At 37.2% G+C, this 12511-nt stretch overlaps 2 protein-coding genes across 12 annotated transcripts in view; one reads left to right on the forward strand and one right to left on the reverse strand.

The window, feature by feature from the left end:
* LOC145252582 (sterile alpha motif domain-containing protein 3-like) overlaps positions 1 to 12511 on the forward strand; it is a 229355-nt gene that overhangs the window by 109043 nt on the left and 107801 nt on the right. The gene's annotated exons all lie outside the window — the stretch shown is intronic.
* On the reverse strand, positions 155 to 4498 carry LOC145252579 (uncharacterized). Its single transcript, XM_080112229.1, has 2 exons — positions 3926 to 4498; positions 155 to 2430 (listed from the first exon to the last, which is right to left on the reverse strand). The coding sequence occupies exon 2, from the start codon at positions 953 to 955 to the stop codon at positions 155 to 157; it is 801 nt and encodes a 266-aa protein (XP_079968355.1). The 5' UTR covers positions 956 to 2430; positions 3926 to 4498.

Below are 12511 nucleotides of genomic sequence, written 5' to 3' on the forward strand. Positions count from 1 at the left end.
TCATAATGCCTGGTGCCACATTTAGACCAAACCCTAGCCTGGTTAGACAATATTGGGTTCCTCCAATTTCCACAGTCTGAAATGGCCACAATTTCTTCTCAATGCGTATTTGCAGATAGGCCCTGCGTAGGTCCAGAGTTGGCACTTTTGATCCCTACTGTCGCCACTCCCTTAATTTGAGTGCACACACATCAGCCCTTGCCGTATATGGGTCGACATGCTCATTGAGCTCACGGTAGTCTAGGACGGGGCGGACCTTTTGTTTGGTCTCTTGTACGACGGCCATCAAGGGAATCAGCCCTCGCGGGTGGCCAAACTCCTCCTCTGTGTATGGAAAAAGCCAACCATTGTCGATCCACGTTTGCAGTTCTTCTTCATACTGTTCCCTTAGCCACATGGGTGAGGGATATTCTGATAACCGGTTTCGCAAGGATATTGGTGGCTGATCATTTGACCACTTCCAAGACGCCGTCCATGCATTGGTATTTCTATCATACTCTGCAGGAAACTCAGGCTCGTCGAGAGTTATGGCAGCACAAACATGTTCCTCACATCGGGAGAACTGTACCTTGCCGGTTCTGTCCACAGTAATTCCACCCAGTTGTGTAATCAAGTCCATGTCCAGGAGTAGGTCGTACCCGAGAAGCTCTCTCTCCACAACCAGGGCTCGCACGGCTACTGCAGGCCCGTCATTAATGCTTGCGTGGATAATGCTCACCCCACAAGAGGCTAGTGAACCTCCGCCTACAGTTAGTACCGGAATTCTCTCTGCTTTCCAAGTGGCACAGCATATCTTGCTTACGAGAGTCTGGGTGCACCCAGAGTCCACAAGCGCGAGGCGCTCGCTTCCATTAATGTGTGTAGCGCGCTGCTCAATGACGATCTGGTGGGAAGACTGGCGCTGTAGCTTCTTCCCCTTGCTCGTTTCCCGGAAAGGTGCTGGCCAGGTGTCCATGTTTTTTGCACTTGTAGCACTGCGGCCCGTCAAGTTTCCGAGTTGATTGACGTGACGAAAGACAATCACGGGCCAAATGGTTGGGTCCTCCACACTTATAGCAGGTTGTAGCTGCGCCCAGGTCCTGCAATCCAACCTGTGATGGTTGTACAGCTGCCGCTTGGTCTATAGTGTTAGGGCTTTTCTTTAGTATTGCTCGTGCCCGCGCCAATACTTCCGATATGTCCATCTCGTCCACTTCGGATGAGGCACGGAGCAGATCTTCCACACTCTTAGGTAATCCTGCAACAAAGGCACACACCAAGCCTTTGTCTGACATCCCTCCAAAAAGGACAGATATCTTTTTTAGCTCAGCCAGATACACATCCACCGTTTCCCCGGGATGTAATTTTCGGGCCATGCAGTAGCTGGATCTAAGCAAATGCTGTTAAAAGGGCGCGCTTGATGCAGGCAAAATCTGTTTTCTTCTCATCAGCCAACTGCTGGTATACTGCATATGCTCCCCCAGTGAGGCGCATTGGGACCACACATTCCATACGCTTCACCCCACTGAGCTGACATATTAATTCTGCTTTTTCCACCCATTCCTGCACTAAGTGATCAGTGCTACTGCCATCAAACAGGGGAATTAGCTTGGGGTCAAATTCTGACGTCATGCCGAAATAGCTTGTGTTCGTTACAACTCTACTTTCAACCGAGTCGATGTTTGTTTCGTTCACCACACTTTTTTCTTCTACCTCTTCTTTTACACACGTCCATTTGCTTTAGTGACTAAAAATCGTCTGTCCTCCCGCTTTCCTTTCCTCGTTATTTATGGAATCAGGGTACGAAATTCTCCGAGATTCCACGAGACTTTTTTCCACATAAACGCATGCGGGCGCCATCTTGATTCTCAATTTGTGCTTTGCATGCACAAACGCGCAGCCACTTTAACGGTAAGCCACTTCTTTCTCCACAGTTTTATTTTGGAGATAATTGACTCAGGAGAGAGAGAGACTTGTGTTTTCTTAGCTAATTATTTTGTTATTTAATTAACTAAAATGAGTGACTCTCAGATGGAGACATTGAAGTACCATTTCACATCGAAACCTCCTACATTATTGTCGATGTTTCTTTCACACAGCTTCCATGGAGAGACTGATTTGAACAATCTTAGTTTTCTTTTTTCCAATTTTTAAATGTATGAAATGGGCCAAGATGCTCATAATATCAATAAAATTATGCCGTGCTGAATTTACAGGTTTTTTTTGTTTTGTTTTTTTCTCAACTGTCGCAAACTCAAAATTGTCTGTAAAACTGTCTTAAAATTCACTATCATTCCTAAAACTGTCCATAAACTAATTCTAAATATATCAACCTGTATGTTTGATCTTTGTTCTCAGTCACTTGTCATGCCTTGATTAACAATCCTATGTCAGTTGTCTTTGTGTCCCTTAGTGAACAACTTTCTCTCCATTGTCTTTCTACTTTATAACCTTCCTAGACCAATTCACCCCCCCCCCTTTTTTTTTTTTTTTTTTTTTTACTTCCCAAGTTTGAGTTTCCGAAGTGTTGATAGTATCACAATATCTTTCAGTCACGTAAATTACAAATATATTTTTATAAATATATCTTTTACACTAGGATTCTGTTTTTGCATCGGATTAACCAATTCTACATTTTTAAATGCATGAAATGGTCAGAGATGCTTGTAATAAAAAAAATATTTATTATGCTTTGCTAAATTTCCAGTTCTTTGATTTTTCGTAAAGAATTTGGTGTGTCCCCCCCCCCCCCAAGCTACAAAGCAAAAGAGACGGATGCCGTTATTTCGTTTTGGTTCGATGTGTGGATATAGATTATGAGTGCTTCACTGACAATTGCCTCATCAAAATATATCTACGCTTTTACTAAGACTGCTTAGTACAACCAAATCGCCCGAATATTGATTGCGAATATATTTGTAATTTCTGGCAGAGATACAAGTTTCATCTGCTGCCAATGTCAACGCCCTCTTCTCTTTTGCTCACTAATAAACAACCAAATCGGGGGGAGGGGGCCTGAGTCACTATTCAAATACGGAGCATTTAATCTCCGTATTTAAGGCTCGGCATGGCGAAATACCAAAGTATTTTTATTCAAATTTCGATGAATTAAAATGCGTTAAAAATAGAAGTTTCTCATCAAACGTCTGAAGATTAATAAACAGATCAAACATGAATATCAAATTTTTTTTTTTTTTTTTTTTTTTTTTTAATAGCTTTTAGAAATTAACATATAATGTTGTCGGATTTTCAAAGTCAAACCCAAGTAGCAGTTAATCTGAAAAATCAAATTATTGGATTATTCGGACTACTTCTCTCATCTTGAGTGTCATTTTAACAATATTAGGGCCGATGTAATCTCTAACTTTTTTCGGGTGCAATTTGTCAAATTCTGGGAATCTTTCCGTCGAACTCGGGCATCTGCACAGAATTTTGAACGAAACCTTTTCTTTAATTCACAAGGTAGCATGTTCTCATTTTATCAGTCACTAGCGGGAGGTACCCGGCGTTGCCCGGGTGCTTGTAGGTGTGTGCGTTTGGGGGGGGGGTAAAGAAGAACAAAAAGGAAACTTAACCCTGTTTAAATATTAAAAAAAAAAACAATAAAAAACAGGGATTTTAAAAATGGGGGGGAAAATAGAGCGGGGGGGGGGGCTTGGTGACAGGTTAGCTCGAACCCGGAGCCTTGAGGCCCATAGGCTGAGCCTGAACACCTGTGCTACAGCGACAGTAAATGTAAGAGCAATTAAAAAGTGAAGATCACGCTATTTTGCAGCTTTTAATGAGGTCAAATCGTTTTATTGCGAGATAGTTGACGGTGACGTTTACATCCGGTTCGAATCCAGTTTCGCGGTTTTTATACTGAAAAGTGAAAGCAACATGCAGCGATCCAAATATGTGGAATATTTATCTTTTCAAAGTCGGGCAAATTAAATAGACAGGCGACCCCCCCCCCTGTTGTTAACTGGTAGATATTATGATTTAGACGTGATATAAAAAAAATTTAAGAAATGAGCCGACCAAGAAGTCCAGGGAACAAAGCCTTTTACAGACATACACAAAAAGCGAACATACATACATACATACATACATACATACATACATACATACATACACACATTTTCGCTTTTATATTTATAGATGACTGGGTAGAAGTCCTAACTAATTTGCATTTGTGTTCAGGGTATCAAAATTATCACCCATCTGGTACAGGCCAGGCTGTACATCGCTTAACTTCAATGATCTAACGAGAGCCTGTGTTCATTCAATTATGCTGCAAGAAAATTTGAAACTTTTTTTTTTTTTTTTTTTTGTAGTCTATTTAGTGTTGCTGTATATGTGTGTTACTATATGTATAAGAGACATTCCCGTGACTTGGGTCAAATAATATCATTATTTTACTTGGATTTCATTTCAAAGTCTAAAAACTGTGACCTACTCCCTCCGAAATAATTGTACCAAAACAATTTTCATGTTATTCCAAAGTAACTCTTCTAGTACATTAAAAACAAAAAAAAAACATCATTTATCGTCATATAATTATGATTGAGGTATATCCAAACATACATATCTCCACCATTATATAAAAGTCACTTTGTGTGAGTTCCTTTCTCATGAGCTCAGCCATTTCGGAACCTATCTTTTGTAAATTTCACACAAAGTTAATTTATATATCTGGCAGTGTTCTTAGATATGTTTTGTACAGAAATTCATCTGATAAGCATCAAAAATCGAAAAAATTCTATCTTAAAAATAGTCTTATTTTCTTATAGATAAAAAAAATAAAAGTAATAATTTTTACAGGGGAATATTTTGTTACATTGGCTGGTGTTACATAAAATGTTCCCCCTGGTAAAAATTCTTCTTTTTTTATCTATAACAGATTATTTTTAAGATCATCAAGCCCAAATATCAGTTGACGTGATATTGTAAGCAAACACAGATGGAATTTGATGAACGTCACTACCATTATTTTTACAAAATTTTTTGCAGATTAGTTCACCAGGCAAATTATTCCTTGTAATATATCATAATCAATAGAGGATTGATTCTATAATAATCAGATATGGTATTACTGGACGAATACTTAACATATATAAATCATTTTTAAGAGAAGAATCCATGTTGTCCTCGATGGACTTACATCAAAACAATATAATGCGTGTGTATTTCAAGGGTCTATCCTTGGACCTTTATTATTCTTGATGTCAATAAATGACCTCATTGATAAAATAGTCTCTGAGATGGATATATTTGTTATGACACCACGCTCTATGGCAGGAATAAGGGGAAACCAAATGAATACATATCTAAGTTAATGGCGGAAACCTAGAGAAAGACCTCCAATCTGTAGTGGAATGGGGACAAAAATAGATAACATTCAATACTACTTAGACTAAGCTCCTTTCCTTTAATGATTATTACAAGAAACCTTCTCAACCACCAATAGCTTCTTTTTTTTTTTTTTTTTTTTTTTACACGGTGGTCACCACTTATCAAGGCCCGGAAGCCACTCAGGGATAAGGGTTATTGCAAGTACAGTACGTTAGTGTGGAGATTTATTGAAATGTTTACTTGAGGTGGCAGTCCATTAGGAATTTGTTTACATTGGACTTGAAGACATCCAGGTTATAGTCAGGTGGGAAGCAGGCAGACGGAACAGAGTTCCACAGGCGTGCAGTTCTAAGAAAGAAGCTTTGTTCATGAAATCTACATTTTCATTTAGGCACAGATAAAGAGTGGGGAAAATTTTTGAGTGGATTCAGCTAGACTGGTGTTTTTCGTGAAAGATTGGCGAGGGGGGGGGACCAGAGATTGGAGCTCAGACGAGCACTTGCCATGGAGATAACGATAAAACAAGGAGTTAGTTAATGATAGATTACCTAAAAGTATTTTGTTTAAACTCGGCTTAACATTCACAGGGAACATGAGCTGAAACGGATACATCGAAGACATTGCCGCGAGGAAGGTGGACTCTCTCTACCCTGCTAGAAAATTGCTTACGCCTGAAAGTATCTTGTACCTCTACAAGGTCATCATTCACCCAAGTGTGGAGTATTGTTGTCACATTTCGGCTGGTGCATCTGCTATTAGTCTCTTCCTCTTGGACAGGGTTCAGAAGAAAGTTGCTAAGCTAATAGGTCCCAAACTGTCAGCTAGGTTTCAGCCTCTCTCCCACTGATGAAATGTTGCATTCCTCTGCTTGTTTTACAAGTATTTTAATGGTATATGCTCCAACAAACTATAAGTCCTTGTACCCCCTTGACGTAAATACCCCCGACAAACCTAATAAGCAGAAAAATTTCCCCCCTACACAGTAGAAATCCCTTGATACTAAAAAGTCTTCTACTCTAATAGATTCTTCCCTAGAACTGATAGATTTTGGAATTTCCTTCCGGGTTCCTGCTTTCCCAACTGTACTGACATGCAGAAGTTCACATGTAATGTAAACAGGCATCTTGTTGCTCAACTCTCCTCATAGTATCCTTGCAATTAGGTCGCAGATAGTAGACCCCTACATCAAAGTGGCACCATGCCTTGTTTGGGGTGAAAATGCTATAGAAAAAAACAAACAAAAAAAACATACGTAATCTGCATGAATTAAAATATCATGTTTTAGCATATTGTTCAACCGGGTAATGCCGGGCAACCAGCTAGTAAACCATTAAATTAACAATCAAATATAATTGGAGATGGTTTACTTCAACAAAAGCAGGTTTTCCCTCAGAAATAGAAATGGATACTTCAAGTTTGCTTCTCTTTAAACATGTTCCGGAGTTCATACGTTGAGTTTATAATTGTTCCATTGCTAACTGCAAACTTGGAAAAGTATTGTTAAGCTTCGACTTTTGAAGTTTATTGAAGCTTTCTTCCATTGCAACCCGTTTTATTGCATGATGATTCAAGACACGGTCTGCAGATTTTTCCAGTATTGCTTGCAACACAGTACTACTACGTCTATTATTTGTCATTTCATGCTTCTTGCAGTTGTGTTCAATATTTTTGCCAATTGGCTTCTCTTTTCCAGTCATAATCTTTTGCCAGTTGCTGGTCTACCAGTTGCTAACCTGTTAATGTAAACAAACAATTTGACTAAGAATTGGTCGATTCTACATGAGGTTTACAGCCACGGAACGGTACAGAGGGAATATGTGTTAAAACATTCTAAAAATAATAAATTTCTGTACTTTATCATTATTATTATTTACTCACTAGGAGTAGTCACACAGGCCATCATCAAAGATTTCTCTTTGACAACAACTTGTGGTGTTCTCTGGAGTCTGAGTGATAGCAAGTCTCTCCAGATTTCTGGCACTTTCCACCACTTTTGATAACCTTTGCAGTTGAATTTGCGTTATTGCAACAGATGCTTACGATTGATTTCAGTGACCATTGTTTTTCACTGGAATTTGGGTGGAAATAAATCTCCCCAAGGTCCTAGTCTTCTTTGCACTCATCAAATAGAGGTCTCTCTCTCACACACACATACACAAAGGACTGGGACAGCGATTATGCAGTTTAAATTTTCATGATTCCATGTGTTGTCCTTTGTGTTTTTATATCTGTAGCAGTTTATTTATGTTCGGCCCGAGCTATAGCTTATGTGTGTATAAGTCTCCACATTCAAGGGGTTTTCTTTAAAATTTCAGCCATTTTCATTATTGTTATCTTTGTATCTTCTTGGCCATCCCTCTGATTCCAATTTCTCCCATATTTTTTTTTTTTTTTTTTTTTCAAAGTTTTTCAGTATTGTTCCTAGTGCTCCTACTATTCATGGTGTTATCTTGACTTCATCTTTCACATCCTTTTGGGTTCTCGGGTCAGTTTTGTGTCTCCACTTCTCTGTCTCCTTGATCTTCACTCTGTGGTGTGCTGGAAGTGCAACATCTACAATCTGGCAGACCTTTACCTTCTTGTTGACAATTATGATATCCGGTCTTCTTGCTTGGATAGCTTTATCCATTTGTATATCCATATCTCATAGGATTTTGTGACTTTCATTTTCAAGTACTGCTGCCGGTTTCTTCTTATACCATTTTTCTGAGTGTTCAAGATGCAGATTTTCTGCATAATTCTAGGTGTACTGCTTTCTCCACTTGATCGTGTCTATTTTTGTATTCTTTTTGGGTTAGTTTTCTGCATTCACTTATGTGGTTTATTGTTTCGTCTCTTTGTCCAGTCTGCATTTGCTGTTTTCTTGTGTCTTATTGATCCTTGCTTTTATGTGGTTGGTTCTCATTGTGTTATTTTGTGCAGCTGTTATTAGGGATTCACTTTCTCTGTTTAGGTTTCCTTTTTGTAGCCATGTCCAAGTATTTTCATTAGTCTCATCTTTTGTCATCCTTATGAATCTTCCATGTAGTTGTTTCTCTTCCTATTTTTCTTTTCTCTTCTTTTTCCTTATCTCTTCTTTTTCCTTATCTCTTCTTTTTCCTTATCTCTTCTTTTTCCTTATCTCTTCTTTTTCCTTATCTCTTCTTTTTCCTTATCTCTTCTTTTTCCTTATCTCTTCTTTTTCCTTATCTCTTCTTTTTCCTTATCTCTTCTTTTTCCTTATCTCTTCTTTTTCCTTATCTCTTCTTTTTCCTTATCTCTTCTTTTTCCTTATCTCTTCTTTTTCCTTATCTCTTCTTTTTCCTTATCTCTTCTTTTTCCTTATCTCTTCTTTTTCCTTATCTCTTCTTTTTCCTTATCTCTTCTTTTTCCTTATCTCTTCTTTTTCCTTATCTCTTCTTTTTCCTTATCTCTTCTTTTTCCTTATCTCTTCTTTTTCCTTATCTCTTCTTTTTCCTTATCTCTTCTTTTTCCTTATCTCTTCTTTTTCCTTATCTCTTCTTTTTCCTTATCTCTTCTTTTTCCTTATCTCTTCTTTTTCCTTATCTCTTCTTTTTCCTTATCTCTTCTTTTTCCTTATCTCTTCTTTTTCCTTATCTCTTCTTTTTCCTTATCTCTTCTTTTTCCTTATCTCTTCTTTTTCCTTATCTCTTCTTTTTCCTTATCTCTTCTTTTTCCTTATCTCTTCTTTTTCCTTATCTCTTCTTTTTCCTTATCTCTTCTTTTTCCTTATCTCTTCTTTTTCCTTATCTCTTATTTTTCCTTATCTCTTATTTTTCTGTCTTTGTTTTACAGCGTCTCTTGCTGCAGTAATTATTCTTTTGGTGTACTGCATTGTCGTATCTATAGTCTTCTATGCAAACCAGCTCTTTTCCTCTGTCTTTCCTTTCCATGTAGAGTCAGTCATTATGTTATTGTCTAAAAGTATTATTATTTTTAAATAGATGTATAGAGATGTTTTCTAGTATGTGTGTGTATAAACTAGATGGACATGCTGAACCCCCCCCCCCAGTCACTCTTTCTCTTTCAGAGATACTGAAGAGTGGTTGAAATTAGCGGTGAAAGCTAGTGTGAGAAAGACATATACAACTTATCTGATGTCCGACTTGTTCAGTTAATTATAAATTATAGCTTAGAACAATTAAAATATTTCTTTCAATCATAACTGAAGTATATTTTAACATGCATTTTTTTTTTTTTTTAAGTATATTGGAAAGAGTGTTGGTCAGCTCACATTCAGTGTGTATGTATGTATGTATGTATGTATGTATGTATATATATATTAGTAGTAGGGTTCTCGTGTGTCTGTGTGTACAACTCTCCTACAGCTCACACCACTGAACCGATCATGACCAAACTAGGGATGGTGCACACAATTTTCCAAGGTCATATATATATATATATATATATATATATAATCAACAGCCCACACCAGTGGACTAATCATGGCCGAACCCGACATGATGGTCTCTGACCTAGAAAATGGTGCACTCCATTTTTCAAGGTCAAGTTCAAAGGTCATATTTGGTGCGACTCTTCAAAAATCCAATGCTAATGTTATGTGTTTGTGTGTGTGTGTGTGTAAAATCATGCTAGTCATTGATTAGATTGGTAGAAAGAAACAGTGCTCAATAATTTAAGTCTTCAAAGATTGAAAATGTGAGCTCAATATCTGTTTATTAAAAGGACTACAGAAGATTAAGTCAACCCTCGCCCATAAAACATTCCCAGCAAGAACCCACCTGACTACATCCACAGCTTATAACCTTCCTTTCTCTCTTTCTCTAAAGAGCAAATCCAACTTTCATCAGCAAAGTTTCTTTCCTTGAGAGTTCTGTCTGTAGAAACAAAATACCATAAAACTGATTCTCAGCCTACTTCAATATAGTCTTCTTCAAATCTAATGTAAACAAGTATTTTTTTTTTTTTTTTTGTTTTTTTTTTGTTTTAATCGTCCTCTTAGATAATCAATTGCTCATGAGAAATCTACCCATTCTATAGATGTTCTCCAATCACTGCTTGGTGGCACTCAACATTCAACGTCTATGGTCTCTTTAACCCTTATCTTCGAGTATTTTGTCTTTCTTCCAGAGCTTTGGGCCCTGTCGGTGGGGCATTAGAATACACTGACTTCCCCCCTGCAGAGGGTAAAAGTCCCTCAATTGGGGTCCTTGATAGGACCTTAAACTATAGCCAGTGGTGAGGCCCCAGCTTGTGGGCTTTAGGGAGTGTGGAGCCACCCTTTAATTACCATTGCTCCCAGGACCACTCTGACCCGGAGTGGTAGTACCTGTTAGGGTTCCAACTATGGATTAAATAGAAACCGACTTGAAAACAACAAATATATTCTATTAAAAAAAATTTTCTTCAAAATCTTTGGATTCGGCATTAAATAACCCGAAAAGGGTTGATATGCCGTAAAACAACCAACCAATCAAGAGCTTTGATAAGTGCTGATCCATTAGTTTTCAAAGAAAAAAAAGATGATTCTATATGTTTCAAGTTTGCAAATTTCACCAGCTATCATCAATCACTTTGACAAGTAGTGTTGTAATAGAGAAGGGTATATGAAACCTGATATGAGAGCATGAAAATAACAGGCATATGTACTAACAAGAGTCCATTTTACAATTCCTAAAGCACTATCAAAATAAACATGATATGCCTGGGCAAACAAATTATAGTGCATGCATGCGTGATATACGTAATAATAAAGTGTGTCAGCAAAAGTTTTAAACATTGCTGAATATGAGATGGGATTGGATTTTACTTTTTTAATATGTACCAAGTCGTTGGTGACATCCATGATCGTAGCAATCACCACCACCATCGTCTAATATTACAAGATCGATGACAGGCAGTTAATTTCGCATTCAAGTTTCGGACACCATATAACTTTTTATAATGCATTCATAAACCTGTTCACCCTTTGAATGCAAATGCCCATGTATTATAAACTTAGATTTAATTTAAAAAAAAAAAAAAAAAAAATGCAATGTGTTTTAATTTGAATTATCTCCCTTGAGATTTCGCTATTAATTAATCTCAAACATTTTCAATATTTGACATATTGGCCCTTAATGAGTCATTATCGATCATGGCTGTTTAGTCTCCTTAAATTTAAGTTAGTTAATTTTTCTTTAAAGGTTCAGCTATTTATCTATATAAAATTTTTCATTGTCTGTCTGTTCCACTTGTAAATTACTGAATTTTTGTATGGACTATTGTTATAAGATGTAGACAACCAAGTGTTATGGTACACATTCGATGCAAAATTAGGGATTAGCATTTAATGCAATAATGAACACAAATCATATTCGACAATCAGTTTGGCATAAAGCACTCATCAACACTATAACTTTTACCTTTTTTGAACAGGTTAAAAAGTTTAATATAACATAATGCTCTTTCTGCTTCTTGTAAAGTCGATTCTCTTTATCACTCCAAATGCTTTCTCACACCTCAGGCTATTCTCTATCTTTTTTTTTTTTTTTTTTTTTTTTTTTTTACATAGGCATCGCCACATTATCAAGGCCAAGAGGCCACTCATGGATAAGGGTTAAAGAGTGTACACTAGAAATTGGACAATATCTCTACAATTCTGCTATCAAACCATGTATGGGAGTACTGTTGTCATATTTCGGCTGGTGAATCTCTGTTCCATTTGAAGATTCGTGGGTGCAGAAACATATTTGTCATTTGATTGGACATCGTTTCTTCTCTGCACTCTCTCTCTCTCTCAGATGTGATATTGCTAGTCTCAGTCTTTTCCATAAATACTATTATAGCATGTGTTCTTCATAATTGTCAGATGTATTCTGTTTATTCAAGTTCGTTTCACTCGTTTATCTAGTGATCTTCATCAATTTACCGTTTTGATACATCATTGTTGCAGCTTCTTCCTATTCAAGTAACTTTTTTCCAAGAACTGCAGACTTGTGGAACTCTTTTCCTGCTGACTGTTTTCCTCCTACCTATAGCCGTGATCTTTTCAATACTGAGGCCAATAGACCTTTCCTATCTTTGCGATAATCAATGTGGATCTTGTTAACTCCTTCATCAAGTGGCTTCATGTCTTGTTTGGGGGTGAATAAAATAAATGATCCTAAAAATAATAATTAATAATAATTATGGGATTTGTGGGGGAAAAAAAAAATTCCACTCTTAAGTTTGTTTCGAGATTTGAATTTTGTTTCTA

This window comes from Euprymna scolopes, chromosome 29, assembly GCF_053919585.1.
Source record: "Euprymna scolopes isolate OS-2025 chromosome 29, ASM5391958v1, whole genome shotgun sequence".
Classification (NCBI taxonomy): domain Eukaryota; kingdom Metazoa; phylum Mollusca; class Cephalopoda; order Sepiida; family Sepiolidae; genus Euprymna; species Euprymna scolopes.